The sequence below is a fragment of the Callithrix jacchus genome, chromosome 8, assembly GCF_049354715.1.
Source record: "Callithrix jacchus isolate 240 chromosome 8, calJac240_pri, whole genome shotgun sequence".
Taxonomy (NCBI): Eukaryota; Metazoa; Chordata; class Mammalia; order Primates; family Cebidae; genus Callithrix; species Callithrix jacchus.
This window is the reverse complement of record NC_133509.1, coordinates 134,616,694-134,643,382: the sequence shown is the minus strand read 5'-3', so window position 1 is coordinate 134,643,382 and position 26,689 is coordinate 134,616,694. Positions and strand designations below refer to the sequence as shown.

The 26,689-nt window shown below is 54.3% G+C and overlaps 1 protein-coding gene across 7 annotated transcripts in view; it reads right to left on the bottom strand.

Moving 5' to 3' along the window:
* The window catches only part of EML1 (EMAP like 1), a 213,286-nt gene extending 188,424 nt beyond the window's left edge, over positions 1-24,862 (bottom strand). For all 7 annotated transcript variants that reach the window (XM_009006534.5, XM_078335735.1, XM_009006535.5 and 4 more), the window contains exon 1: positions 24,697-24,862. In XM_009006534.5, the coding sequence (XP_009004782.1) occupies positions 24,697-24,724 (28 nt within the window). In that variant the 5' untranslated portion in view covers positions 24,725-24,862. The remainder of the gene's footprint in view (positions 1-24,696) is intronic.
* Between the last annotated feature and the right edge of the window lie 1,827 nt (positions 24,863-26,689).

Sequence of the window (26,689 nt, the reverse complement as noted above, 5' to 3'; positions counted from 1 at the left end):
AAATATCCTATCTGTCAAATAGCCACTCCACAGATATTAATGGGGCCCTGTGCTAGCAACCAGAGGAGGATGAAGCTGAGCTAAACTTGGAGCTAACAGGAGTGAGGAGGTGGTGACCACAGGCTCCAGAGTCGGCCTGAGTTCCATCCGGATTCTACCACTCTCAAGCTGTGTGGCTCTGCCCAAGTCACTCAGGTTCCCTGAGCCTCAGTTTTCTCATCCGTAAGGCGGGGGTAAAAATAGTGCCTCCAAGGGTACAGTGAGGACTGTGTGAGATGAACAGTGTCTGGCACAGAGAAAACGCTTTACCAGCCTTGGTTGGCTTGGTTGGTCTGAGAGGGCTTCTAGCATTCGTCTATGATTCTGTTTTTCTTTCTCCTGCTTGCCTGTGGTTTAGGCCTTGGTTGTTTCTGTCCATGGGTAGCAGAGAGCAAAATGCACACCGGAGTCACTGGAGGGAGACAGAGCTGTGTTCAAATCCCAGCTTTGCATTTACTGGCTGAACACAGGTATTGGGCAAGATACTGTTCGCTCCACTGTAAGATGGGACCAGTGATGCCCACACTGAGGGGCCGTCTGCCTCAAATTGGGGCTTGCTAGATGCAACTGAGACTGATGTTGGTGTTTGGGCATTGAGCAGGCTCCCAGGCTGTCTGCAAGGCCCTTCCACGAAGGTAGGGAAAATCAGTAGGAAACTCTGCATGGGGTAGGAGGCTTGCTGCATGGAGGAGGGACAGGCTGATCCTTCATTACGAATGTGACACAAGAATTAAATTCGTGAAAGGCTAAAAGTCATTTCCTTTGAACAGGGAGTTCCAAGCACCCAGCATCAGGGAATGGTTCCATGCAGAAAGCCAGTACGTTTCACTCCGTGTTCTACAGTCCTTAACACGGTAATCATGGAGATCACGCAGCCTCTGGGAAATGCTTGTGACATAAGGGTGTGGGGAGGAAACCGGAGAGGCCATGTCACCGATGGCTTCATAGGGCGACTTCGCACAGAAAGAGAAGGGAGAAAGGAAGGCCATGTGGCTGACGGGGCTGCTGATTCCACTTTTCACTTTCTTTTTCTCCCTTTAGCCAATTTTTTGTAGGGGTTTTGTTTCTGCTGCACATTTGTTAAGTTTGTTTTTTTTTTTATTCCCAGATGGAATGATTTAAGCCTAGTCTCATAGCTCTTTTTTTTTCTTTTTCTTTTTGAGATGGAGTCTTGCTCTTGTTGCCCGGGCTGGGGTGCAGTAGCGCTATCTCAGCTCACTGCAACCTCCATGTCCCCGGTTCAAGTGATTCTCCTGCCTTAGCCTCCTGAGTAACCGGGATTACAGGCACACACCACCACACCTGATTAATTTTTGTATTTTCAGTAGAGACGGGGTTTCACCATGTTGGCCAGGCTGGTCTCGAACTCTTTACCTCAGGTGATTCACCCACCTCCGCCTACCAAAGGGCTGGAATTACAGGCGTGAGCCACTGCCTGGCCTAGTGTCATGGCTTTTGATGCATGAATGCTAAGAGCATTTTCCAGGTGCTTCCCCAGGCCCTGCGCTGCTGTGGAGGGTGGTTAAGGCTCAGCTCAGCCTGCACATCACAGGCTGGAGACAGGCACTGAGCTCGGCTGGACACATTACAAACCCAGTAATGCCATCTTGGAGCTGCTCAGGAGAAGCCCTTTCCTCTCTGGCTGAGGCCTGGGCTGTTGGATGGTGCCCATGATTCCTCCACAGGCTGTCGGGAGGATGAAAGGACAGGAAGTGTCTGAAGTGCTCACACATGTGGCTGTTGATAGCAGGAAAGGCACTGACAGTCACCGAAGGAGAAATGAAGAGAAGGGGACCTCCTGGCCTGGGGCTGCACTCCAGGCTGCCCGAGGGGTGGGTGAGAACCGTCAGAGAAGGTGAGCGAAGCTGGACAAGAAGGAAGGCCCCATCAGGGAGAAGCAGCCTTAAGCCAAGCAGCCCATACAGACAGAACTCACCTGGAGCCCCGGCCTGACTGCTGCGTGCCCACTGTGTGCCCAGCCTGGCCTGGGGAAGGGAGTGGAGGGTCTGAGAGCCACCTGATGTGCTGGTCCCAGACATCTGTGTTAGGGACACAGACACCTGCAGAGCCCCCTCCTTCCTTCTAGAACCGGGTCCCACCCTGACTCCCAGTGTTTGTGCCATGACACTAGGGTCATGACACCTCAGCACCCTCCAATTTGAAGGGACGTGTAAAGCACTCATCTGGGCAGCGGCTTTTCCATGGCTGGGGCCGCCGTCCGGTCAGATGGCTTTGCACATCTATGGGCTTGAAGCCAGAGTCAGGTGCAGGCCCATTCTGATCCTGACAGCCCCTCCAGACCTGCCAGCATGGCCATCAGCAAAGTCACAGCTAAGTAAGCTCCAGTTTCTTTGCAAACTCAGAGGCCGATGTTTTATCAGAACTAGGGTGGTGCCCACAAGTTCGCTGTTAACGGGGAGGGCAGGAGCGCAGAAATACGTGCTCACAAAAAGTCCTTGTGAGTGAGCCTTCTGGTGCAGGGCTGAGCGACTCAGTCCTCAGCCTCTCCCCAGAAGCCTCTGTGGGGAATGCATAATTTATGAGGATCCTTTGTGCATATTCATGAGCTCATTGCCTTCCAAGGCCAGTTTCTTCACCTAATGAATCACTGCATGAGGGCGTGACTGGGCCGAGGACCGGCTAGGAGCAGACCTGGGGTTCTCAAAATGACTACTAATCTCTAAAACTTGCTTTGAAGAGAATAATCCCAACTGTGCATGCCTTTGGTCAAATGTGGGGAGATCCAAAGACTGAAACCTCTGCCCTGAACCCCCAGGCTGCAAAAATCAGGGTACATCAGCAGTACTTCCTGGGATACTGAGGCAGGTCTCCTCCCCCACAAAGCAATCCCCATACATGGTGGGTGGAATTCTGTGTGCTCCGTGTTGGCAGAACTCTGGAAAAAGCCCTCCTCAGCCTCCGATGACATCATCTCCAGAGCCAAAGAGTTCCTGGCAGGTTGTCCTCCTCGGCCTCAGTCTTCCTGTCGGTGAACTGGGGAGGTAATTCCTCCTCTCATGATCTGGCTTCCACTGACTCTCAAATGTACTATTCGTGTGTAGGCACCTCTGAGACTCGGCATGTTTGCCCAGCGTGTCTTGGCTGGCATCAGGATTTAAATGGCAGTGTTCTTTTCTTTCTTTGTGGCCCAGAAAATAATGTATATCTTACAGTCAGTGGGACCCTGGGTTCAGATGAAATACATTAATTAGCTACTGTTTACCAAATACCTGCCACAGGCCAGGCACCATGCTCAGTGCGTGGTGCATAGATTATCCGAGCACAAGTCCGGCTCATAGTAGGTGCTCCATAAATGTGAGTTTCCTCCCCTCCTTGTTTCTGGGAAGAAAAAGCTGTTCCATGCACCGTAATTCATTTGGCAGAGAAGTGTTTTCTTGAAACCTGTGTTTTGAAGCCCACATTTTATTCAGGGAGCTTTGTGGCATTGGGAGCATTAAATAATTGCTGATTTAATTTGGATTTGACGTGGAGGGGAGCTTAAAAGTTTCCCCAAACTAGTCACAACCCAATTAGAATGTTACTCATGAGAGCCAAGACAGTGACTCATTTAATGCTCCATCTGGCATGCCTCGCTTTCAAACAACACGCACATGACTCAACTTTGCTTTTGCTTGTTAAACGCTAACCAGCACGCTTCCTCATCCCAATAAAAAGGCGGGCTGAAGCCTTACTGTGTGTGCACACAGGTGTACGTTCGTGGGTGTCTGTGCTGTGGGGCATGTTTATCCACGAGGCTGCTGGATGTGTACAAGCGGTATGAGCGACTGTTTGCAATGCCAGTTCTGTTGCCATGCAGCCTGTGCTGTCACTTGGGGCTCTGCTGTCACAGTATTGACAGTTTTAACCATTCTTTTTTTTTGAGATGGAGTCTCACTCCCAGGATGGAGTGCAGTGGTGCGATCTCAGCTCACTGCAACCTCTGCCTCCTGAGTTCAAGCAATTCTCCTGCCTCAGCCTCCCGAGTAGCTAGGATTACAGGTACCCACTACCATGCCCAGCTAATTTTTGTATTTTTAGTAGAGACAGGGTTTTACCATGTTGGCCAGGCTGGTCTTGAACTCCTGACCTCAGGTAATCTGCCCATCTCAGCCTCCCAAAGTGCTGGGATTATAGGCATGAGCCACTGTGCCCAGCCACAGTCTTGAAATTTTTAATAATTCTTTTTTCTTTTTCTTTTTCTTTTTCTTTTTTTTTTGATTTGGAGTCTTGCTCTGTCCCCCAGGCTGGAGTGCAGTGGTGCCATCTCAGCTCACTGCAACTTCTGCCTCCTGAGTTCAAGTGATTCTCCCGCCTCAGCCTCCCGAGTAGCTGGGATTATAGGCACCTGCCACCATGCCCAGCTAAGTTTTGTATTTTTAGTAGAGACAGGGTTTCTCCATGTTGGCCAGGCTGGTCTCGAACTCCTGACCTGTGATCCACCCGTCTTAGCCTCCCAAAGTGCTGGGATTACAGGCGTGAGCCGCCGCGCCCGGCCCTGTTTTTAACAATTTTTAAACAGTAGCTCCACATGTTCATTTTGCACTTGGCCCTGCAAATTGTGCCACTGGTCCTGGGTGTGTATGTGTAGAACTGAGTGTTGGTGTGGGCACAGGAGCACATGCATCCCCGTGGATGTGAGTCCACGCAGATGAGGGTATACCTGCCCGGTGAGAGTGCAGGCTGTGTGAGGATGTGTGAGGCTGGGAACACAGGGACCTGGACGGGTGACTGAGAGTCTTTGTTCATGCTCGAGGGTATCCGTCACAGTGGGCTTCAAACTCTGGGGCCATGGCAATCACTCCAGAGCCCCAAGATTCAGGTTCCACAGGTCTGGGGGCTCGGGAAGGTGTCATTTTTTACCCAGCACCTCCCCACCTCCAGGTACCTGCAGCACCCACCAGCGTTTGAGAACCACTGGCCAAAGGTTTCAGGTGCTAGAAATCGGGCCGATGACCCCACCATTCTTTAGGGATATGCTTAGAATGTCATATGGCTCCAAACCATCTACCTACTTACTCTGTTATCTGAAGTACAGATTTCCCCAAAGCCCACCAGGAACACCAAGGAACTGATGTTCCTTCACCACGCCATTCACCATGGGAACCCCAGCCAGAGGCCTCCCTCAGCCTTTGCCTGTGCCTGGAGCCAGGCGGTGACTCACAGGAGCAGGCTGGAGTGGCCTTGCTGGTCAGCCCTCTGCCTCCCACCTTGCTGCATCAGCAGGGCAGGGCCACGACATGCTGCCCAACCCTGCCCCCACCACTAAACCCCCTTAAATCGTAAGGGACTGGCATTGGCCAGCGTCCCCAATCTGACACCATCAGATGTGCCACCTGCGGTCACCTCCTGGGGTCCTTCCCCGGGGTCCAGCTCTTACTGACCTTGGATAGCTGGCTCCACGGCACCCTGGTGACCTCGCCCAGCACAACTCCCCTTCCTGGCTGCATTTCGCTGAAAGCCATCCTGGGGTCAGATGCTGTCCTCTTATGGAGCCATCCTGGCAGGCAAGGGACTGTGGGCCGCAGGTGTGGCCATGGGAGCTAGACTCTGCCACTTGCCGGCAGGGGACCCTGGGCGGGTCCTTGAGCTTGTCTGAGCCTCCAGTTCCTCATCTGTGAAGCAGCCTTGCATACTGACCCGGGGCCCGGGGCCAGGCTCCTGCCCTCTGCCTCCTCAGGCCACACTTCCTCTTGCCATTCCCGCTGGTCCCCGCACACCTACTATGCACACAACTCAGTTCCCACCCTGCCCTTTCAGAGGACTGGCAATGGAGCCAGCAGTCAGCATCCATGTGAATTAGAATTGGGGTCCTGCGAGCTTGGGAATGCAGAGAGATGCCCTGTTTCCCAGGAGGGTAAGTGACCCCAGAATGGGGAAGAGGCTGGCTCAGCACCACATACCCAGTCCATGGCCGGGACAGGAACTGACATCTTCAGCGGCTCCTGTGCCCCCAGTGCTCCACAGCTGCCACCACTAAGCGCCCACTGTGCAGCAGGCACTTGGTAGCCCCTGCAACTGCCAGATGAGGATGTCACAGCAAGAAGAGGAGGGCTGAGAGAGGTCAAGTGACTTGCCCAAGGACACACAGTACATGAGATTTAAGCTTCAAAGTGACACTGACACAGACTTCTGACTCTTGGGCAGCGTCAGCACAGCCCCTCTCAGGCCCCTCCGAAGCCCCAGGCTTCCCAGGTGTCCAGACCCCCAAGGCTGTTGGAAGTTGCCTGTCCTCCACGGTCCTTCCCCCTCAGCTCCTGTCACTGGCTGGGTGGCTGGGAACTGCATACCAGCCTTTCCATTATTCATGCCACCCTTTGGCTGCCAGCAGGGATCGGGCCCAGAGGCCCCAGCTTTGCCAGGAAAGATAAGGCACCTACACCTGACTTTTCTTCTGAGCTCCATCCCATTTTCCAAAAGAGCACAAAGGCCTGTTGTTCCTTGCCCGGTGTAGAAGGCTGGGCCTCCTTCTAATGAAAAGAAGATAAACCATTAGTGGGATTACAGTCGGTCAGGTTTACAGCTTTTCTTCGGGCCACCTGTGCCCTCCTGTAATGCTGCATGGACCCGAGAGGCAGGTGCCTGCTATCTCCGGGTCATGGTGGGGAGCGGGGGAGCAAAAGCTCTTCTGAGCCCCTCTCTTGGACCAGGCTTCACCGGCAAGACCTGGAGAAGTTTCTGCAGCCCTGTGTGGCTTCGTATTCCTCATCCCATGTTACAGGTGAGGAAACTGAGGCTCGGTGAGGCTGAGAGACATGCTCAGATAACGCAGCTGGTAGAGAGCTTTGCCAGTGCTCTCTGCCCCGTGCCGGGGTGCCAAGCTGACTCATTTGTCCTCAAAACAAGGCTCGGAAGAAGTGAGTTCATGCATGCGCACCCTGTCCGCCCACGCCTCTATCTCCAGCTGTACGGTTGAGTCAAACAGAAGTTGAAAGCAGAGAACCAAAATTCAAGACCACCAAAGTGGGCCCTGGGAGGTCTGGCTGCAACCTACTCCTCCCACGTGGGGAGCCAGGCAGGCTGGTCTGGGAGTCACAGACCCACCCAGAGGTCTGATGGAGGCCCCTGTACCCCAGAGGACCCCCACAGCTTTGAATACCGTGCATGCCACCGTGGGGGAGGCAGGGGAGGCGGCATTCCGGGCTGGGAGATGGGGCCCCCTCCTCACCCCAGCAGACCCGCCAAACTGGTGACATCACTGCCCGAGACAGGATTACGGTGATATCACAACAAGCAGCTTAGTGCTGGGACAAATAAACATCTTTGGAAGGTTGGCACTCCAGGGATGCCAGGACTCCAGCAAAGGCTGGCAGTGTCTGTGTCCTCGCACCCCAGTGCCGAGACACTTTAGACATCAGCAACTGCAGCTTCCCCCATTTAACAGACCAGGAAACTGAGTCCCAGAGAGGGGAAGGATTTATCTGGGAGCTGCCAGTGATGCAGTAGCAGACCCAGTGTGGGTCTTAGATGCAGACCTGGGCTGGGGGCCCTTGTTGGAAAGCCCTCTGGCAGCCCAGCTGTGGAGCCTCTGCCTCCATGGAGTAGCTGCGTGATAATCCACTCTGAGTCTCGGGTGTGGGGAAGAGAAAATGGGATAGAGTTTGTAAGGGGCCTTGCAGACAGCTCTTTTCTTGAAGCACTTTCTAAGGAGGAATGACAAGAAACGGCAACAGAGAAATAGCAGGACCACCGCCGAGCACCTACTACGTGCCAGGGCTGGAGTAGAGATGACCCAGACACCAGCCCTGCCCTCAGACACTCACCACTTATGGGCAGACACAGACATGGACCTCACGAGTGACGGAGGATGCTCAGGGGCTGTTGCTGTACAGGAGAGGCCCCTCCCCGCCAAGGAGCGAGTAAGGGGAGTGAAGGAGGGCTTTGCTGGGGACCACAAGGCGATCCAGGAAGGGGGACCACTGCTGGCAGGCACCAGGTGAGAAGCACCGAGGAGTATGCGGAGCATCCGTCTGCCTGGGCTGTGGAGGGGAGGGCGGGTCCTGGGCAGGGAGGCCAGAAGGGCCCACAGGGATCCCTTTGACCCCCCCAGGGAGGGCCAGCATTGCCAGGCCAGGGGGCTCAGACTTAACTACATGAGGACTTCCCCCTGAAGTGTCCTGTCCCAGCCACTGGGTGGAGATGAAACGTCCCTCGGAAAGCAGATGTGGGGGGACTGCAGCCTCTTCTCTGGGGGATGAGGAGTCAATCCCACGTGTCTTTGCAATACCCTCCACGTGTGCCTGCCCACTGCGCTGGCCTCCCTGCTTCCCGCTCACCGCCATCCTGAGGGGAGCTGAGGCCGGGCCAGGTGCAGTCCCTCGCCCGCAGAGGCCAGAGCGGGGAGTCAAAGCCGTGGTTGCCTCAAATCACAGGCCTCGTTCTTTCACCGCACAGCCTGCCTTCCAGCCTCCTGGGATAGTTCTGCCCTGATACATATATCGTAGGGTTTATTTTCTTATTCAGGTTTCAACATTTTTTTTTTAAACTGCAGTTTAAAACTGTGGGGTTTGTTTTGTTTTGTTTTTGGGGTGGAGTCTCACTCTGTCGCCCAGGCTGGGGTGCGATCTCTACTCACTGCAATCTCCACCTCCTGGGTTTAAACAATCCTCCTGCCTCAGCCTCCCAAGTAGCTGACACTACAGGCACGTGTCACCATGCCCAGCTAATTTTTGTATGTTTAGTAGAGACGGGGTTTCACCATGTTGCCCAGGCCAGTCTTGAACTCCTGACCTCAGATGATCCGCCTGCCTCGGCCTCCCAAAGTGCTGGGATTACAGGCGTGAGTCACCATGCTCGGCCTAAAACTGTGCATGTTCTAATGGAAACCAGGCCCCCTGTGCTTCCTCCCGACTGACCATTTTCGCAGGGCCATAAATCACTTCCTTAAAAGGGACTGGGAAGCCACACAGGAAGACCATTGACCCTGGGAAGCTGCGGTTCACCAGCTACCAAGGATCGGAGTCTGGAGGCCCTGCGGTGGCAGCTAAGTCCCAAGCTGCAAGGCAAGCACTACTTCCCTGGGTCAGCATCCTCTCTCCAGTGGGCATCTCGGCCGGCAGCCAGCTCCTTGGGCCCAGCCTTCCCACAGTCAGGGACCAGGACACTTTCTGCTGCCCTGGAGGTGCCGGAGTGCAGGGGCAGTTCAGGGGGAGATTCCTCAGCTGCCAAGAAGGAGCAGTATTTGGGACATGCTTCCACTTCCACTAAGCAGTTGCCGTTGCTCTGAAGTTTCCATTTAGCTGGATGTCCGGCATTCCGCCCGGCAACCCTGGCGCTGGTGAAGAGCGTGTCTGAGACTGTGTTCATGTGTGTGGGACTGTGGGTGTGTGTCATCATTTCCAGACCTTGCCATGGGGAATCTACAGACAAGGATTTGGAATTTCGAGTATCTTCCTGAGGATATAAGAAGGGAAATGCCTCTCCGGGGGGCTGTGCTGTGGGTGCTGTCTCGAGGCAAAGAACTAGGAGCTCTCAGTGCATTTGAACCAGGAAAGCTGGCTGATGGCATTTTAAACATCAGCACCTCTCAGTGGGCCGATGAATGGTGCCTCTGGAGTAGCTGTGCCTGGGATGCTGTGAAGGAGGCCTCCAGCATGGACTGGCAAAGGGCCTTGGCTTTGCTTCCTCTTATCTTCTGATGCTCAGACTCGCTGGGAATGAACATTCCCGCCTGCTTGTAAAATGGATGTGAGATCCTGTCGCTCCTCTGCCCAAAACCCTCCCTGGCTCCCTTCTCACTCAGGGTCAATACCAACATCCTTTTCAGAATGCAGAAAGACCCCCATGGGTCTTCCTGACCCCACTGTCTAAGCTCATTTTCCACCCCGATTCTGGGGTTCACTCTGCCCAAACTGACCTCGCTGCTATTCCTTGAAAAGACCAGGCACTCCCACCTCAGGGCCTTTGCACCTGCTGCCTCCCTGCCAGAAATACCCTTTTCTTGGAAGCTCCATGGTCCAGTCTTTCATGTCCCTGAGGCCCTTCTCAAGTGTGCAGGCCTCTCTCCATGGCCCTGCTCTGATTCCCTTTCCCTGATTCGTGATACCCCATCCTCAGCACCCTCTGCCCCATTGCACACACTATGGGCTTTCTATCTTATCTGCTTTCTGTATGACACCTCCCCTGCTCCAAGAGTCTGCTACCCGAGGACAGGAATCATGCTGCCATCTTTGTCTGTAGCTGATCAATTCAACAGCTGCTGCTGCCTCTACTTCTGTGCTGGGTCACCCAGGACCCTCCACACAGCGGCCCCTTGTTACCTTCCACTTGTGCCTCAAGACCTGACTCAGGGCTACTCCTCCAGGAAGCCTCCCCTGCCCACACCCTATGGTTCTCCCCCGCCCACCCCACGTGGTACACTGGGCTCTCGTTGTCCATCTGCTTGTCTGTCTCCCCATCTGCGAGCTCCTGGAGCTCCTGGTGAGGGGCAGGCTGTCCTCTGTACCCCAGGATCCAGCAGTGGCCTGGCTGGCAGTAAGTGCTTGCGGTGTGGTTGGTGGCTAAGGGAATGATTGCTTGGATGGTTTCTTTTTATTTTCTTTTTTAAGAAAAGGGCCAGCCAGGCACAGTGGCTCATGCCTGTAATCCCAGCACTTTGGGAGGCTGAGGCAGGCGGACCACAAGGTCAGGAGTTCGAGACCAGCCTGGCCAATATGGTGAAACCCCATATCTACTAAAAATACAAAAGTTAGCCAGGCATGGTGGTGGGCACCTGTAGTCCCAGCTACTTGGGAGGCTGAGGCAAGAGAATAGCTTGAACCTGGGAGGTGGAGGTTGCAGTGAGCTGAGATTGTGCCATTGCACTCCAGCCTGGGCAATGACAAAGCGAAAAAAAAGAAGAAAGAAAAATGGAAGGAAGGAAGGAAGGAAGGAAGGAGGGAGGGAGGGAGGGAGGGAGGGAGGGAGGGAGGGAGGGAGGGAGGAGGAAGGAAGGAAGGAAGGAAGGAGGAAGGAAGGAAGGAAGGCGGAAGGAAGGAAGGCGGAAGGAAGGAAGGAGGAAGGAAGGAAGGAGGGAGGGAGGGAGGAAGGAAGGAAGGAAGGAAGGCGGAAGGAAGGAAGGAGGGAGGAAGGAAGGAAGGAGGGAGGAAGGAAGGAAGGAGGAAGGAAGGAAGGAGGGAGGAAGGAAGGAGGAAGGAAGGAGGGAGGGAGGAAGGAAGGAAGGAAGGGAGGAAGGAAGGAGGAAGGAAGGAAGGAAGGAGGAAGGAAGGAAGGAAGGAGGAAGGGAAAAGAAAATAAAAGGGCCTAGTACTGTACTGGAAGGTCATTTGCTCCAGCCGTTTCATTTCATAGATGGAGAAACTGAGGCCGGAGATGGAAGGCTAGGGAGCTAACACCTGCGGAGCATCGTCTCTGAGCCAGGCTCTGGAGAGCAGGGGACTTCTCCCCCAGGCCACCCCAGCCTTCCACGGATGATTCCTTCAAGGGCAGAGGTCGAAGCCCTGAGCTGAGGGGTGCCCAGATTAGACTCAGGGGCAGTGCAGGTGATGATGATCAAGCTGGGCTCCACCTGGAATCCGGTCCTGCCTCCCCACCTCCTTCACAGCTTTCTCCTGAGTGCCCCTCTCAATAAGCCACATCCATGGAATGGAAGCTCTGCTTTTTAGGTGGCTCAACTTAAAATGAAAGCCCATCCTGATCCCCCCACGGTGCCCTTGAATATGGGCAAATCACATCATGCGTAGCAAGCACACTACAAGGTGTCATCAGCTTTGTTTTGCACAGAAGGAAACAAAGGCCCAGAGAGGTTATCTGACTTGCAAAGATCACACAGCACCCGGTGGCGAGTTCGAATACCAAAAAAAATCTACCTGGTTCCTCAGTCATGCTCCCCTCCCTGACTTTCTAATGTGGTCCCAAGTGAGTGAGGACACAGCAGCAGAGCCCAGAAACAGCCTGGAACCCCCCTCCCCCACTGCCACCCTGTGCTGCCAGCACCTGGCACTGGAGCCTGGAGTTCTCATCGCATCTGACCTGCTTTTCCCAGATTGCATACTCAACTGAACATCCGAGGGCCACCAGGGGAGCCTCTCTGCTCTTCTCCCACCTGTTTCCAGCACAGAACGTGAATTGTTCTCTCCAGGGCAGCCAGGTGAGCCTGCTGTTAGAGGCGGATTTGTTTCCCGCTGGTGACAAGCTGGTGGTGTTATCTCACCTCCAGCCTGACTCCCGGCTCAGGTGACAGGTACACAATCGGCGTGACCATCGGCACCTCCACCAGGCCAGAGCCTCCCTGATAAGGAGCAGAGACAGCCAGCCTCACAGAAGGACACTCCTGGCCGACTTCCAGATCTCTCCATCGACAGACACAGGCTTGGCAAAGCTGGCCACAGCAAGTCCAAGCGACACGATGTCACTCCATTGGGGAGCAGCCATGGGGCAGAAGCCTAATAACTCGTGACGAGAAAAACCAGAAGCCCAAGTGATGGGCCAGGGCTGCCTGCGTTGAACATGTCCCATCTACTTTTCATGGGGCTGCATGGATATGCCCAGGTCACTCGGCCTGCTGCAGTACAGCAGAGCTTCAGAGCTCCAGCAGAAATACACCGGGGCTCAGCTAGGAGGTGAGCACCCTTGCTAATAAAATGCTGTTTGCCCCTTTCTCTGTGGGTTTGGGGCTCGCAGAAACCTCCAGGCTTCTGGCCTTCTCCATGTCCCTCCCTCACACCAGCTTTCAGAGCTTTGCAGCACCTTAACCCCAGCCTGCAGCTTCAAGCAGCAAATGTCCCAGGACCCTGACATTATCTCACTGAGTCCTCATCACAGTCTATGAGGCAGGTGCTGCCATTGTCCCCATTTTACAGACATGAAAACTGAGGCTAGAGGTGACGGCCAATAAGCACATGAAAAGATGCTCAGCCCTACCCTTTGCCACTAGGGAAATGCAAATCAAAACCACAGTGAGATACCACTTCACACCCGCTACAATGGCTGGGAGCAAGAAGACAGAACAGGTGCCAGGGACAATGTGAGGAGTCACAGCCAGCATGCCCCACAGGTGGGAATGGAAGATGGCGCAGCCAGTGCTAGAAACAGTCCGGCGGTTCCTCAAAATGTGCAACGAAGAGTCACCGTATGATCCATCAGTCCGCTTCCTGGTGTGCACCCAGGGGAAACAGAAACATGTGTTCACACAGACACTGGTACGTACGTGTTCATAGCAGCGGTACTCGTAATAGCCAAAAAATGGAAATAACCCAAATGCCCATCCACTGGAGAGTAGATGGGAAACACGGCTTATCTCTATGACGGGGTTTTAACCAGCACTAAGAAGGAATGAAGATGGATACAGGCTCCAATATGAATGAACCCGAAATGCTTCCCAAGTGAGAGGAGCCAGGCACAAAAGGCCACGTGTTACAGGATTCCACTCACGTGAAAAATGCAGAATAGGCGACTCTATAGAAACAAAGTGGATTAGTGGTGGCCGGGGCTGTGGGGAGGAAGGCTGCAAGTGGGGGCGGCTAATGGGTGCTGGGCTTTTCCGTGGGCGGTGAAAGTGTTCTAAATTTGAGAGTGGTGATGGCTGTACAACTCCGAGTACCTAACAACCATTTAATGTACACTTTTAAATGTGTAGTTTTTTATTTTTATCTTTCTTTCTTTCTTTTTTTGACAGGGTCTCGCTCTGTCGCCCAGGCAGGAGTGCAGTGGTGCGATCATGGCTCACTACAGCCTCCAACTGTTTGCCCAGGCTGCTCTTGAACTCCTGGGCTCAAGGGATCCTCCTGCCTTGGCCTCCCAAAATGCTGGGATTGCAAGTATGAGTCAACGCCTTGGGTCTAAATGTGTGAATTATATAATACATCTCAACAAAGGTGTTACCGAGACAAAAAAAGATAACAAAGCCAGGATTGGAACCCAGGACACTTTCCACAGAGCTGCCGCCGTGAGCGTCACTGGCCCTTCACTTTTCCTCCCGGAAACCTCAGAGGAACATGAACGCCAGTCCCCTGACCGGCTGCCCCCACAGATTCCCGCAGCCTCAGGGCAAGCTCAGGATCCCAGGACCCCACATGCTCTGAGCTGCAGGCGGCGGCTGTCCCAGAGTGGTGATGCCATCCCTATGTCAGGCTCTTAGCTAGTGTCACCAGACAGACCCTGTAGGGCCCTGGGAATCCTGGCTGCAGCCACACCTCCTGCCCACGCATCCGGGGTGAATTACGCATTGGCAGTGAGTGGGGCCCCTCCCAAGCACCCAGGCATGCATGATCCATCATCTCATGGATGTCACAGCTGTCGGCCCTAAGGGAACCTCTTTAGGGCACCTCGCCCTGGTTTTGGAGTCACTGCCAAGTGTTTATCCCTCTCAACAAGCTCAGTGTTTCAAGATGGAAAGAGAAGGAAGAAAGTCTAGGAGTGGCTTTGTGACACTCCTGACTCAGCCAAGTGCCTAAGGTGAGATGAGGCCCCGTCCTGTGCATTGCCAGCCCTGCAGTGGGACCTCTGCGGCAGCACCAAGTCCCCTGTGGCTGGGGTGGGCTTGGTGCCTTCCACTCAGGCCTCCCAGTGACCAGCAGTTGTCCTTACCCTGAGCCCCTGCAGACAGCAGATAAGAGGTGGGCCCAAGCCTGACCCTGCAGCTTACCCTGCTAGCCCCTGAGTTCCTAAGGCCCAGCCCAGCCCAGCCCTGGTGCTGTGCAGACCTGGATTTGGTGAATGAGACATGAACAGACACAGACAGGGTGTCCCCGGGGTCTCTGACAGGCGCTCACCACGGGACATCTGCCCTTTCCCACTGTCTAACAAACAGGCCATCCCCCAACCTGGCAGCCGAGGTGGCCCCAAATTCACTTTAGAATAGAGTTCCTCCTTCCCCTCGGACCCTGTCCTCCATCAGGCCAGATAGCTGGCATTCCCCAAATTCGTCCTGAACATCTGGGCCCATCTGGGCCACCCCAGGCCTGCCTTTCTCTTGGCTCAGAGGCTGGTGCTTTGGTGCAGGCCTGGAAGAAACCTCTGCCCTCCTCGCCATTTCTGTACATTTCCAGGGGAGTTAGGAGCTCGTGATTTTTTCCCAGAGGTGCTGACTATTTTTCTGTCTCTTTAATCACACTTATCCTGGGTGTCTGGCCTTGTGAGATGGGGCACAGTGCCTGACAGAGCTGAGGCAAGTGTAGGTTGGCAAACAGGAGTGTGGAGAGCCGCCCAGGGCAGGGCATGCGGCAGGCGCCCAACAAACCAGAGCACCCGGCCACTTAGACTCCTTTCCCCAAGAAGAACCCAGAGCCCTGGGTGGGAGGAGCCCTGCTCGAGGGGTGGGGACACAGCACAAGGCTCTATGCCAGCCTCAGCCGCCCTTCTTGGGCATGAGGTTGATAGAAGCATCCACCAGCAGCAGAATGGGGATGGTGTGAGAACTTGTGCTGCGTGGAGGGGGCCCAGCATGTGGCGTACAGCTGGGTCTACTCTGGTCATGGGGTAGAGCTGGGCACCAGGCCTTGGCTGTTGTCCCCAGCAAGCAGAAAACCACTCGAGAGAGACGCTGGGGCTTGGACGGCATCTCCTGAGCCCTGGGTTTCTGCTACAGGGAGGACGCCTGTTTCCCTCCACACCGCACACCTGCCTCCTCGGCATCCTATGGGAACCTCCCAAGGCAAAGGGCTTGCCTGAAGCCAGTGCATCCGCCACAGAGCTGGCTCCAAATGCAGGCTCTCTCTGGGATCTCTTCCTGCCTCCCAAAAAGTTCAGACAGAATTGCTGGGCTAGTCTCCCAACAAAGGCCATTCCCCCAAGCCACCCGTGCAGCCAGCAGGGAAGGAGTGTCACTCTTCTGATCCTCCTGAGGTGGACAACACCAGGTTGGGGAGAGCGCAGCTGTGTCTCCGTCCCATCTGACTCAGTTACTCACTGTGTGACCGTGGACAAGCCTCAAGATTTCTCTAAATCTCCGTTTGCTCATCCGTAAAACAGAATAATGTTGACTGCATAGGTTAAAAGGGGCTTCTTGTGGAACTGAATGTGTAAAAGGCCCTAGGGGAAGGGGATTCACCATTGTTTTTTTGTTTTTTTTTTTGAGATGGAGTCTCACTCTGTCACCCAGGCTGGAGTGCAGTGGTGAGATTTTGGCTCACTGCAACCTCCACCTCCTGGGTTCAAGCGATTCTCCTGCCTCAGCCTCCCAAGTAGCTGGAACTACAGGTGTGCGCCACCATGTCCCGCGAATTTTTTGTATTTTTAGTAGAAATGGGGTTTCACCATGTTACCCAGGATGGTCTCCGTCTCCTGACCTCATGATCCGCCTGCCTCGGCCCCCCAAAGTGCTGGGATTACAGGCGTGAGCCACCACATCTGGCCGGGAGCCACCATTTTTTAGTGCCTACTGTATACATTCTTATTTAGGCCACTGGTAACATCAGGACAAGGAGAGTAGAGCAGGCTGGGGTGACAAATCCCACAGGAGAGACCCGGGGCTGAATTCCCTGCTCCAGCCTCACACCGCAGTGCCTGGTGGGGGGGCTCCGGCACACAGCACGGCCTCAGTGAGCCTCTGCAGAGCCAGAGGTCAACTCAGGCTGTGAGCACGAAGCAGCAGGAAGGGTGTTTTCTGCACCCGCACCAGCGCCTGACATGTTTTTCCACCCAAAATAAATGAGGCAGGATTCCTGAAAGATGTGTTTAAACTTGGTAGAGAGTTCTCTAAACAGTTTGGCCTCGAGGTTGGAACACGGAGCTGAAGCCGGCAGGAACGTCTGACTCCCCACACGGAGCTCAGCAGTCCCAGGCACAGTTCTGGGTTTATTTCTAGCAATCCAAGTCGACGTCACTGACGCTCATGACAGGGTTCGCAGGCAAACGCTAGACTTTGCAAACGTTATTTTTAAACCTGATCTGATCTCATACAAAGCAATGTATGAGGTGTGTGGCCACAGTCCCCTGTTACACTGCAAAGCTTAATTTACATGTGTTTCGTAGTGTGAGTGTACGTGTGTGCTATATAAGTATGTACACACCCACCATTAAAAGTCATCGGGGACCGGACGGTGGCTCACATCTGTCATCTCAGCTGAGGCAGGCAGATAATTTGAGATCAGGAGTTTGAGACCAGCCTGGGCAACATGGTAAAACCTGGTCTCTATTAAAAATACAAAAATTAGCCAGGTGTGATGGCACATGCCTGTAGTCCCAGCTACTTGGGAGGCTGAGGCAGGAGAATCACTTGAACCTGGGAGGCAGAGGTTGAAGTGAGCTGAAATGTGCCACCACACTCCAGCCTGGGCAACAGAGCAAGAGTCTGTCTCAAAAAAAAAAAAAAAAAAAGTCACTGGGAAAACCAGTAACTAAACTGATGACACAGCTTCTACTTGATGATGTCATAGAATCAAAGACACAGTGCATATCTGTGTTAGAGTGAAGAAACATGTTCTTCTCATCATTTCCCCCAATATTATTCAAAAATCATTTCCTTCTGAGCTCATATCTCAGTTTTTGGATCTGTGGATTACACGGATGAACGGACTCCACAGCCTGCTCATTCCAATGCCCTCTTCGTATCTCAGCAAATAAAAAGTCAAAAGAGATTTCCAGCTAAGGTTTTTCTTGGTTATGCTTTTTCTCACTGGAGGTTATGACCGAATCATTCAGAAATTTATTTCTGTGCTTTAAAATGCAAATGCAAGTCCGTGGGAGGGAGCGATGTTTTGAAAAATCTTATCCCTTGCGTAATGATTTGCATATTGGAAATCACATGATTTACATTTTCGATGCCTGTTGCCCACAGTTCATACAATGTGCTCTATTTCATAATTAAAATAAATTACTTAAAAAACAAAGAAAGAAACAAATGGTCAGTGAGGGGGAACTCAATGAAAGGGGGGGCAGCATTACGACTGTTCCTCACAGAGGGCCACACCCTGCCCTCTGGCCATTCGGTGTGGCCCTGTGGCTTGCTGTAGCCAGTGAAATTCTGGCCTCGGCAAGGTGGGTTACTTCCTGGAGGGTGCATTTAAGTGGTACTGTATCTCCATCTCGCTCCTGGCTGGCTGCAGTGACTGAGAAAACATGGGTCTTTATGGAAGCATTACACTGATTGGGTCACCGTGTAGGGGACCTGCCCTGGGCGGTGGGGTCACCAGACCTGCATAAGAGAGGTGTGACTTTGTATAAGAGAGAAGTGTACCTTCGAGGCTTTGAGCCGCTGAGATTTGTTTATTCCAGACCATCCCGAGCCCATTCTGACTTAGGTAAAAAAGAGTAAGAAACAAAATAAAGACCAAAGAGGCTGATTTAATGAAGGCAAAGTTTTGAAATCTAAGTGCAAAGATTGACTGTGCGTGACCTTTTACCCAACCCAGCAACCAATCTCTATATTTTATTTTGACTGCAAATTTCAGGAAAAAAATTAATGAAATGGTTGCAAATGCTAAATTTGAAATTGGCATTTGCATCCATTTAACTGCTTTTCATTTTTAAAATTTTGTTTTAAAAATATAATTTAAGAAGGCCAAGCGCGGTGGCTCACGCCTGTAATCCCAGCACTTTGGGAGGCTGAGACGGGCAGATCAGGAGGTCAAGAGATCGAGACCATCCTGGCCAACATGGTGAAATCCCGTCTCTACTAAAAATACAAAAATTAGCTGGAAGTGGCAGTGTGCACCTGTAGTTCCAGCTACTCTGGAGGCTAAGGCAGGAGAATTGCTTGAACCTGGGAGGCGGAGGTTGCAGTGAGCCGAGATAGTGCCACTGCACTCCAGCCTGGGAGACAGAGTAAGACTCTGTCTCAAAATAAATAAATAAATAAATAATTTTTTTAAAGAAAAGGCTATCTTGCTATCTCAAAAATACTCCATTAGAATTGACCCAATACTTTAAAAGAATACAAGTGGATAGCTTTCTTTTCCAAGCAGAATTTCTAACCTGCATCTCTCGTCATAGATGAAAAAGCCCACAAGGGTACTTTTGACACTGGTGTGGGGCCCCTAGTTATGTGAAGGTACCAGTTTGCCTCTTGGAGGTTCATGTGCCCCGTGAGGGCAGGGCTGAGTGGTACCCGGGCCCTGCCTGATGCTGGAACTTGGGATGCCCGTGCAGGGCTGTGCGCCGGCCTGTGGGTGGCTAACAGATGAGCGGGAGGACGCTAACGAATCGGCATCTCTCAGGCCACACACAGAAGCGACCTGTCCTGGGTCACATAGTACCGAAGGCTTCAGGCACACCTGGACATGCCTATAGCATCTCACAACTCATAACTTCTGTGAAGAGGGCAGCGGGCCAGGGTGGCGCCGCTCAAAGCTACTACCCACGAAGGGGAGCAGGCCTGGGGCATGGGTGCTCCAAGGTTCAGGGTCCCCGGGGCTGCAGAACTCAGGGAAGGGTTCCTGGAGGAGACAGGGCTCCGCTGAGCCTGGACTGTGAGAGAAGTGAGAGAGCCCTCGGCAGAAGTGCTGGAGAGGCTGGGCCTGTGCCTGGGAACCCAGCTTGAGCCCCAGCTCACCACACCCTTCCCGGGTGACTGAGTCGGTCTCTCTTCCTCTTGGGCCTCAGTTTCCCCTGCTCCATAACAAGGAGATCCCATGGGTTGGGAATGTCATGTGAACCTGGATGTAGGGTCACCGTGAAGGGCACTGAAGGGGGCTCCCCAACCGCGGATTCCTCCTGTGTGTCCCCACCTCACTCCCAGCCTCTCATGAGAGGTCGCTGGATGCTGCTGAGGTTGAGTCCTTCTTGGTGTCAATATCACAGGTGACCGGCACACCTGTGGTGCTATTCAAAGGCTCATACCTGGAGACCACCCATACGTGCCTTGAGCCCCACAGTTCATAAGGAGCTAAAAGGAGTCATCCTGCCCAGTACCCCTGACACCCCTGAGGTTATGGTGTCACTTCCACTTTACAGATGAGACAGCCGAGGGGTGGAGATGGGCCTGCCAGTATCCAGGGTCGGTGCATGGCATGGTTGGGATCTTCTTACCCACTCTTCCACGCACGCCGTAAGTTTTACAGCTGAGCCCTGAAACACTGCCAGGTCACCCCACGGAGCCCTGAAGGTGAGCAGTGTGTCCTTTGGGCCCTCCTATCGGGAGCAGCAGTATCAGGCTCAGCCTTCCTTGCACCCTCCCAGCACCTGAGCCTCAGCAGCTGCCAAATTGCCCTGTGCCCTTCTCCCGGTCTCTCCTCTTCTGTGTGGATCTCACCCTCTCTCCCCAGGACCATCTCTCCAGCCTCCTCCCTGGCATCTGGGCCTCCAGATCCTTCTTGCACTTCCTCCACCCACCACATTAAAGCAAGCCAGGTACTCTCCATCCCTGGCTCCAGAGCTTGCACTGGCTCCCTATCACCACTCAAGGGATGAACCAGCCAGTAACTATAAAGGAAGAGAAACCCCAGCAAGAAAATTGGCTGCCTCCAGCCTTGGGAACCACTGACATCACATAAAACCGGTCTCACTCCTCAGGGGACTCATGCCCTGACATCACCCTATGTGTAGGCACCCTACATATGGGGTGTGGGGTCCAGCTTGGACCCTCAGAGTGACCCAGGCAGGCCCAGCCCTTCACAGGGGCTGAGGCAGGGGGTACCTGATGTCAGAACTCGGGACATGTGTCCAGAGTCATGTGCTGGCCTGCAGATGGCTAACAAACAATCTCTCTGAGGTCACAAATGGAAGGAGACCTGCCCTGGGTCAATCCACTGCACCTAGACAGGCCTATAGCATCCATCAACTCAAGACTCCTATGAGCAGGACAGGAGGCTCGTTTGCACCATTCACCAGGTCATCTCAGAGGTGTTCCCATGTCCCAGGACCAGTCCAGGCATCTCGTGCCCTTTCCAGCTCTTGCCTGCCCTGGAATCCAGGGAACGGACACAGTGCCAGGTCCCTCCTCCTCAGAGAGCAGCACAACCTCCTTGGGAATTGGGATGGCACAAATTGGGGGGGCCTTCTAGGAGAAACTTGAGGTGAGAGCTGGGGGTAGCCAAGACAGGAAGGGAAGGTGGACGCTGTCCTGGTCCCTGGTGAGAGGCCCACTGTGAGTTCTGGGGAGCAAGAAGCTGGGCACTCTCCAGGTTCTAGGAAGCCAGGAGGAACTGATGAGCTGTTTGGTGGCCCCACCAGTGTCTGCAGGCCCCATTCTTGGAAAACTATCCTTGACTATAGGCAGAGAGTGATCCTTGGAGAGCCAAGTACTTGGGGGCCTTTGGGGGGACACTGTCAGTTCACCCAGCTGAATGTTTTGATGAGAACCAGAAGCTGCAGAGCACCGAGGGAGGTGGTAAAGACAGGGGAGCAACTTCCCAGCACACACATGCACAAAAGGCACCAGCAAGGCAGCCACATCTCACCGCACAAACAGGGTGACCGTGGCCCAGAGAGGGGCAGTGGGACTGGCGGAAGGTTACACAGGAGGAAAGACAGGGTCGCCCTGCTGGCTGAACATTTCTGCAGGTTAGGGGTCTGTCCTTACCATACCCTCTGCAGCTGGGAAAATGCCCATCTGTCACTGAGGCTCACAGAAGTTAAGTGACTCACCCAAGGCCACAGAGCTAGGGAGTGGGAGAGCTGGGATTTGAACCCTGGGCTCTGACAGACCTGCATCCATTGCTCTGCTGAGAACACAGCAGCCTGTTCTTTGGTGCTTAGGATTATCAAGCTGCTTTGCTGGAAACTTTCCCAAGCATAGGGGCAGCTAACAGCACAGAGACCTGGACTCTCTTCCTGCAGATTCTGGCCAGGAGGGAAGAGGGGTAAATCACAAGGTCAGAGGCAAAAAAGACAATCAACAGACCCAGGGTGTGCAGAGCCGGCGTCTTCTGAGGCCCCTCTGTGCCAGGCAGGTGCCACGCACTTACAGGTCCTATCTCCAGACCCAGCGAGGGAACTGACGAACACCCCATTTTACAGATGAAGAAACTGAGGCTCAGTCAGGTGACGTGACCCTGCCAAGCCTAGAATGCAGGCAACTGTAAAGGGAGCGCCTCTGCTGGCCGCGAGTTCCCGCTATAAATACGGTGCTGACTCCCGGGTAACCTTAGCTCCAGCTCACCCACCCAGGCACAGGGCCGGCAGGCCAGGGCACGGCCACCTCCTGCTGCGCTCCTGCTCTGTAGAATTTTCCTGACACCCTAACAGGGTACTCCATTTTTCTCCACAGGCTGCAAGTTGCTGGAGGCTAACTCTGAAATGAGAAGAGTTGCTCCTTCAGGTGAGAGCCAAAAAGCCCCACAAAATAGCCAGCCTTGCCCTCCTTGGGTATGCAGGTGGGACACCCCCAGAAGAGGGGCCTAAGCTGGGTTCTGTGCCAACAGGGGCTGGGGAACTGGGTTCGAATCCCAGCTGTGCCATTGACCAGCTGGGTGACCTTGCGTGTGCCGCTCTGAGCTTCCCGTGTTCTTAGTTACATGGTGGAGCTGATAGCCCTCATCTCCGGGCAATAACAGAACAGTATGTCCAGGACACAGCGGGTCCTCTGCTCCCCTCATTTCCCTCTCTGGGTTGCTTATTTATTGGTTAAATAATAACAGCTATAACCACTAACAATAAGCCTGGCATTATTTTCGGTGAATTACCTGCTGTTAGCCATTTAATCACTATTGCACGTTGAGGAGTTCATGTCCCATTATTGTCCCCACTTAACAGATGAGGAAGCTGAGGCACAGTGCCCTTGAGTAGTCCGCCCTAGGTCATATCGGTCACGAGTGGAGAGCTGAGAATGTTCCCACTGCTGACACAGGCTTGGGGATCGGTTACTCAAGACAGGTGAGAGTATTTCACAGCAGCTGTAGTCCACTGGCCACCGCCGGCGGGAATCCTAGAAAGGCCTGGACTTCACTCTGTGTGCTGCAGAAGGCCCCTTTCCTCGGCCCACTTCCACCCATAAATATACCCTTCTGCACCAAAATGACACCTCTACTCCTGCCAGCCAGGTTCAATCTCAAATCCACATATTAGAGACAAAAACCGGTCACATGGCATTCTATAGATGGGAAACCCAAACCCGGAGCCTGCCCAGGGCCACCTGCCCAGCCAGGGCAGACAGAGCCAGCCTGGAATCCAGGCCCCACCTCCCAGCCCAACCGGGCTGAGCCTCTCCTAAACCGGGAAGGGACAGTGAAGCCTCCAGGCTGCACACACACACACATGCACGCTTAGAGCCCATTCCTTTGCCCCAACTGGCTAAATATTGTCCTGCTCTTCCTGAAATACCCATCTCCACGCGGGTGGCTTTACAAGCTGCTAAAACCAGGGCATGTCCCTGGTGGAGGGGGAGAGCTATTCCGGGTTAGCGTCAGGTGTGGGGCAGGGCCAGCCAGAAAGAGCTGTCTGCTGGCTCCCGGGGCCCCTGCAGCCACGACGGGCAATTCCTGGCAGCCAGGACAACTGGCACCCAGTGGAAGAGGGTGAGGTCAGGTCACTTCTGTCAGTGTACCCCTCCCCAATACACACACACACACACACACACACACTCTCTCTCTCTCTCTCTCTCTGTCTCTCACACACACACATTCACACTCTCACTCACTCTGTTTCAAATCCTACCCAGCCAGGCCCAGGCGCTGGGACCGTTTGTCAGTAACAGGGTATCTTTAGGGTGCTATCACCCATGATCCGCCCCACACCCCCCGGGAAACCTTGATGTCTCCTGAGAGTCCCTGAGGTGGGGTTTTATGGATAAGGAATCCATGTGCCAGTGACAATCATTGGCTTACAAAGGAGGCCCTGCTGGATGGAGGAGGTAGACCTGGCTGCCTGGGATGCCCATCTGCTGCCTGGGGTGCCCACCTGCTGCCCAGGGTGCCACCTGCTGCCAGTATGCAGAGCCCTAAGTGCTCGCTGAACCCCCGGCACCAGCAGATGCTTTCACACAATATCATAAATTCAATTTTCACCACCACCAGGGTTTAGGACCACAGTCTCAGTTTTCACCTGGGGACACGGAGACGCAGAGAAGTTAAGCCACCTGTCCAAGATCACCCAGCCTGGAGGTGAAATAACTGGAATTTGAACCTGGACAGCCTGACTCCAGAGTCCCCCATGTTTACCCCTGGATTCGGCTGTCCCCAGCCCCCATCCTGCCAAGGCTGGCTCTGTAACTGGCAGGAGACAGGGGCAGCCAGCCAGGCACATGGGCGGACAGTCCCCACCACAACCTCTTGTCTCAGGCAGAGCAGAGGGCAGTGGGCAGACCCTAGAAACTGATCGCCCTTCACCTGCCTGTGTCCCTGGCCAGTTTGAACCTAGAGGACATGAGGGTACACAGAGGGCCTGCCTGGGGCTAGCGGACCAGGGACTCAGAATACCCAGAGGTCTCTGACTTGGGGAATCAGACGGAAGCTGTGTGCTCTCCCCACCCCTCCGATAAATGTTCACACACACTGGTCTGCATGGGGTTCCAGTGGCCCACAGCACCCTGAGCCAACCCATGGGTCCTGCCTCAGCCCATGCCTCTCTGTCCTGGGTCAGCTCTGGCCCCGGCTGCCAGACGCGGGAGGGCTCATAGCAGACACGGCTTCCTGCACCGGCTTCACTGGGAAGTCAGGGGGCGCGGTGAAACTTAGCCGCGAAACTCAACCCCCACCCCAGTGGCATAGGCCCCCTGGTGTCAGGCGAGGAGGAAGGGGTCCAGTTTACAGCTGCCTGCAGCCTGAGGGGGCCCCAGTGCCCTCAGCGACTGGTGGCCTTGGCTCTGCAACCGGAGCCATGGTGGGTAAATATAGCGCTGCCACTCACCAGCTGAGGGGCCCTCGCCGTCCGACATGGTGTGGGAGATGGGCGGCCGGCTGGCCACCAGCCTGCAGGGTCACTCAGAGGCTCCGCGGCTGTCACCCACCCAGCGGGGCTTGGGGCTCCTCCGTGTCCAGCCCCCGGGAAGCGTCCCGCCCTGGCCGGCCTGGCCACCCCCCCATGCTGGGCTGGGCAGATAAGAATGTGCTCAGTGCCAGCAGCCTGTGCGATTGGTGGATAAATCTGGGCACTGCCCTCCCCGCCCCCCAGGCCTCTCTGGGGCAGCCCCAGAATGTTGCTTGAGAAGCCGCTGCACCCCTAGGGGCTTGGTCAGTACCCAAGGCCCCAGGTCCTGGGGACTCAGGAGTGCCTGTACAATCTTTCCTTGGGAATGGTTCCATCCAGCCAGCCAGGGACATTTATGGACATTTAGGGAAGGAGGATATCAAGTGATACCGCTGCTGAGTACATGCCGGGACCAGGAGCTACATTAAGTGTGGCCACCCCTGTCATCTCACTCTGCTCTCCAGAGCTGCTGCAACCACTGTGTCCATGTCACAGAGGGGTTAAGGGACCCACCCAGGGTCACCGGGTCAGTACGGGGTGTGAGCAGGATCTGGAGCCAGGCTGTCTGTCTCCAAGGCTGCAGGAAGGCCACCCCTGCCTTTGATTGTTTGGTGAAGAGCAGCCAACACTCTGGGCACCTACTGTGTGCTGAGGGTCGATGCGGGGTGGAGATGGCATCTCCAGGGGCAGTCATGTGATCCCGGGCCTGGCATAGTGTGGGTGCTCAGGAAATATTGGTTGAAAGGACACACTCCAGCAAGCTCTTAGTATGCTCTTGTTGTGTGATTGGCTCAGAGCCAATCAAGCCGCTCCTCTGGTCCCCACAAAGTGCAGGGCAGGACAAGCCAAGGGCTGGAGATCCCAGAGGCATTACCCTGGGTTGGGTTCTGCTGGGCACCCCTGAGCTTGAGATCTACCCAGTTCTGTATGCAGAGACCAGAGGGAGTGAAATGACTTAAAGAGAAGGTAGAGAAACTCAGAGAGATCCAGGACGGCTTCCTGGAAGAGCCGGCGTTTGAGTTATCTTTGAGAGAAAATATTTCTTCTTTTTCTTTCTTTCTTTCTTTTTTTTGAGACAGGGTCACCCTGGGGTGCAGTGGTGCAATCACAGATCACGGCGGCCTCAACCTCCTGGGCTCAGGTGATTCTCCTGCCTCAGCCTCCCAAGTAGCTGAGACCACAGGTCTGTGCCGCCACACTCACCTAACTATGTTATGTAGAGAGGGGGTCTCGCCATGTTGCTCTGGGTGGTGTTGAACCCCTGGGCTCAAGCAATCCTCATGCCTCGGCCTCCCAAAGTGCTGGGATTACAGGCATGAGCCGCTGTTCTTGGCCCAGAAAGTTTTATTATTATTATTATTATTATTATTTTGAGATGGAGTCTCACTGTTCCCCAGGCTGGAGTGCAATAGCACCATCCTGGCTCACGGCAACTTCTGCCTCCTGGATTCAAGCAATTCTCCTGCCTCAGCCTCCTGAGTAGCTGGGATTACAAGCACCTACCACAACGCCCAGCTAATTTTTGTATTTTTAGCAGAGACGGGGTTTCAGCATGTTGGCCAAGCTAATCTCGAACTCCTGACCTCAAGTGATCCCAAAGTGCCTCAGCCTTCCAAAGTGCTGGGATTATAGGCCCAAGCCGCTGTGCCCAGCCCAGAAAGATTTTTGAAGGGAAGAGAGAGTGTTCCAGGAAGACTAGCTAGCAGAGAAAGCGCAGCTGAAGAGTGACAGGGATCTCTGGCAGGGCTGGAGGTGGCAGCAAGCCTGAGAAGAAGGATGATGTTTATGGCAGGGGAGGCATCAGGGCTGGAGAGGTCAGAGGAGGCTTCCTGGAGGAGGGGGCAGATGCCGGTGCTGAGGATAAATGAGCCTCAGGGAAATGAGAGCGGGGAGGAGCATCGTACTGAGGCATCCTGGCAGCTCTTCCATCCAC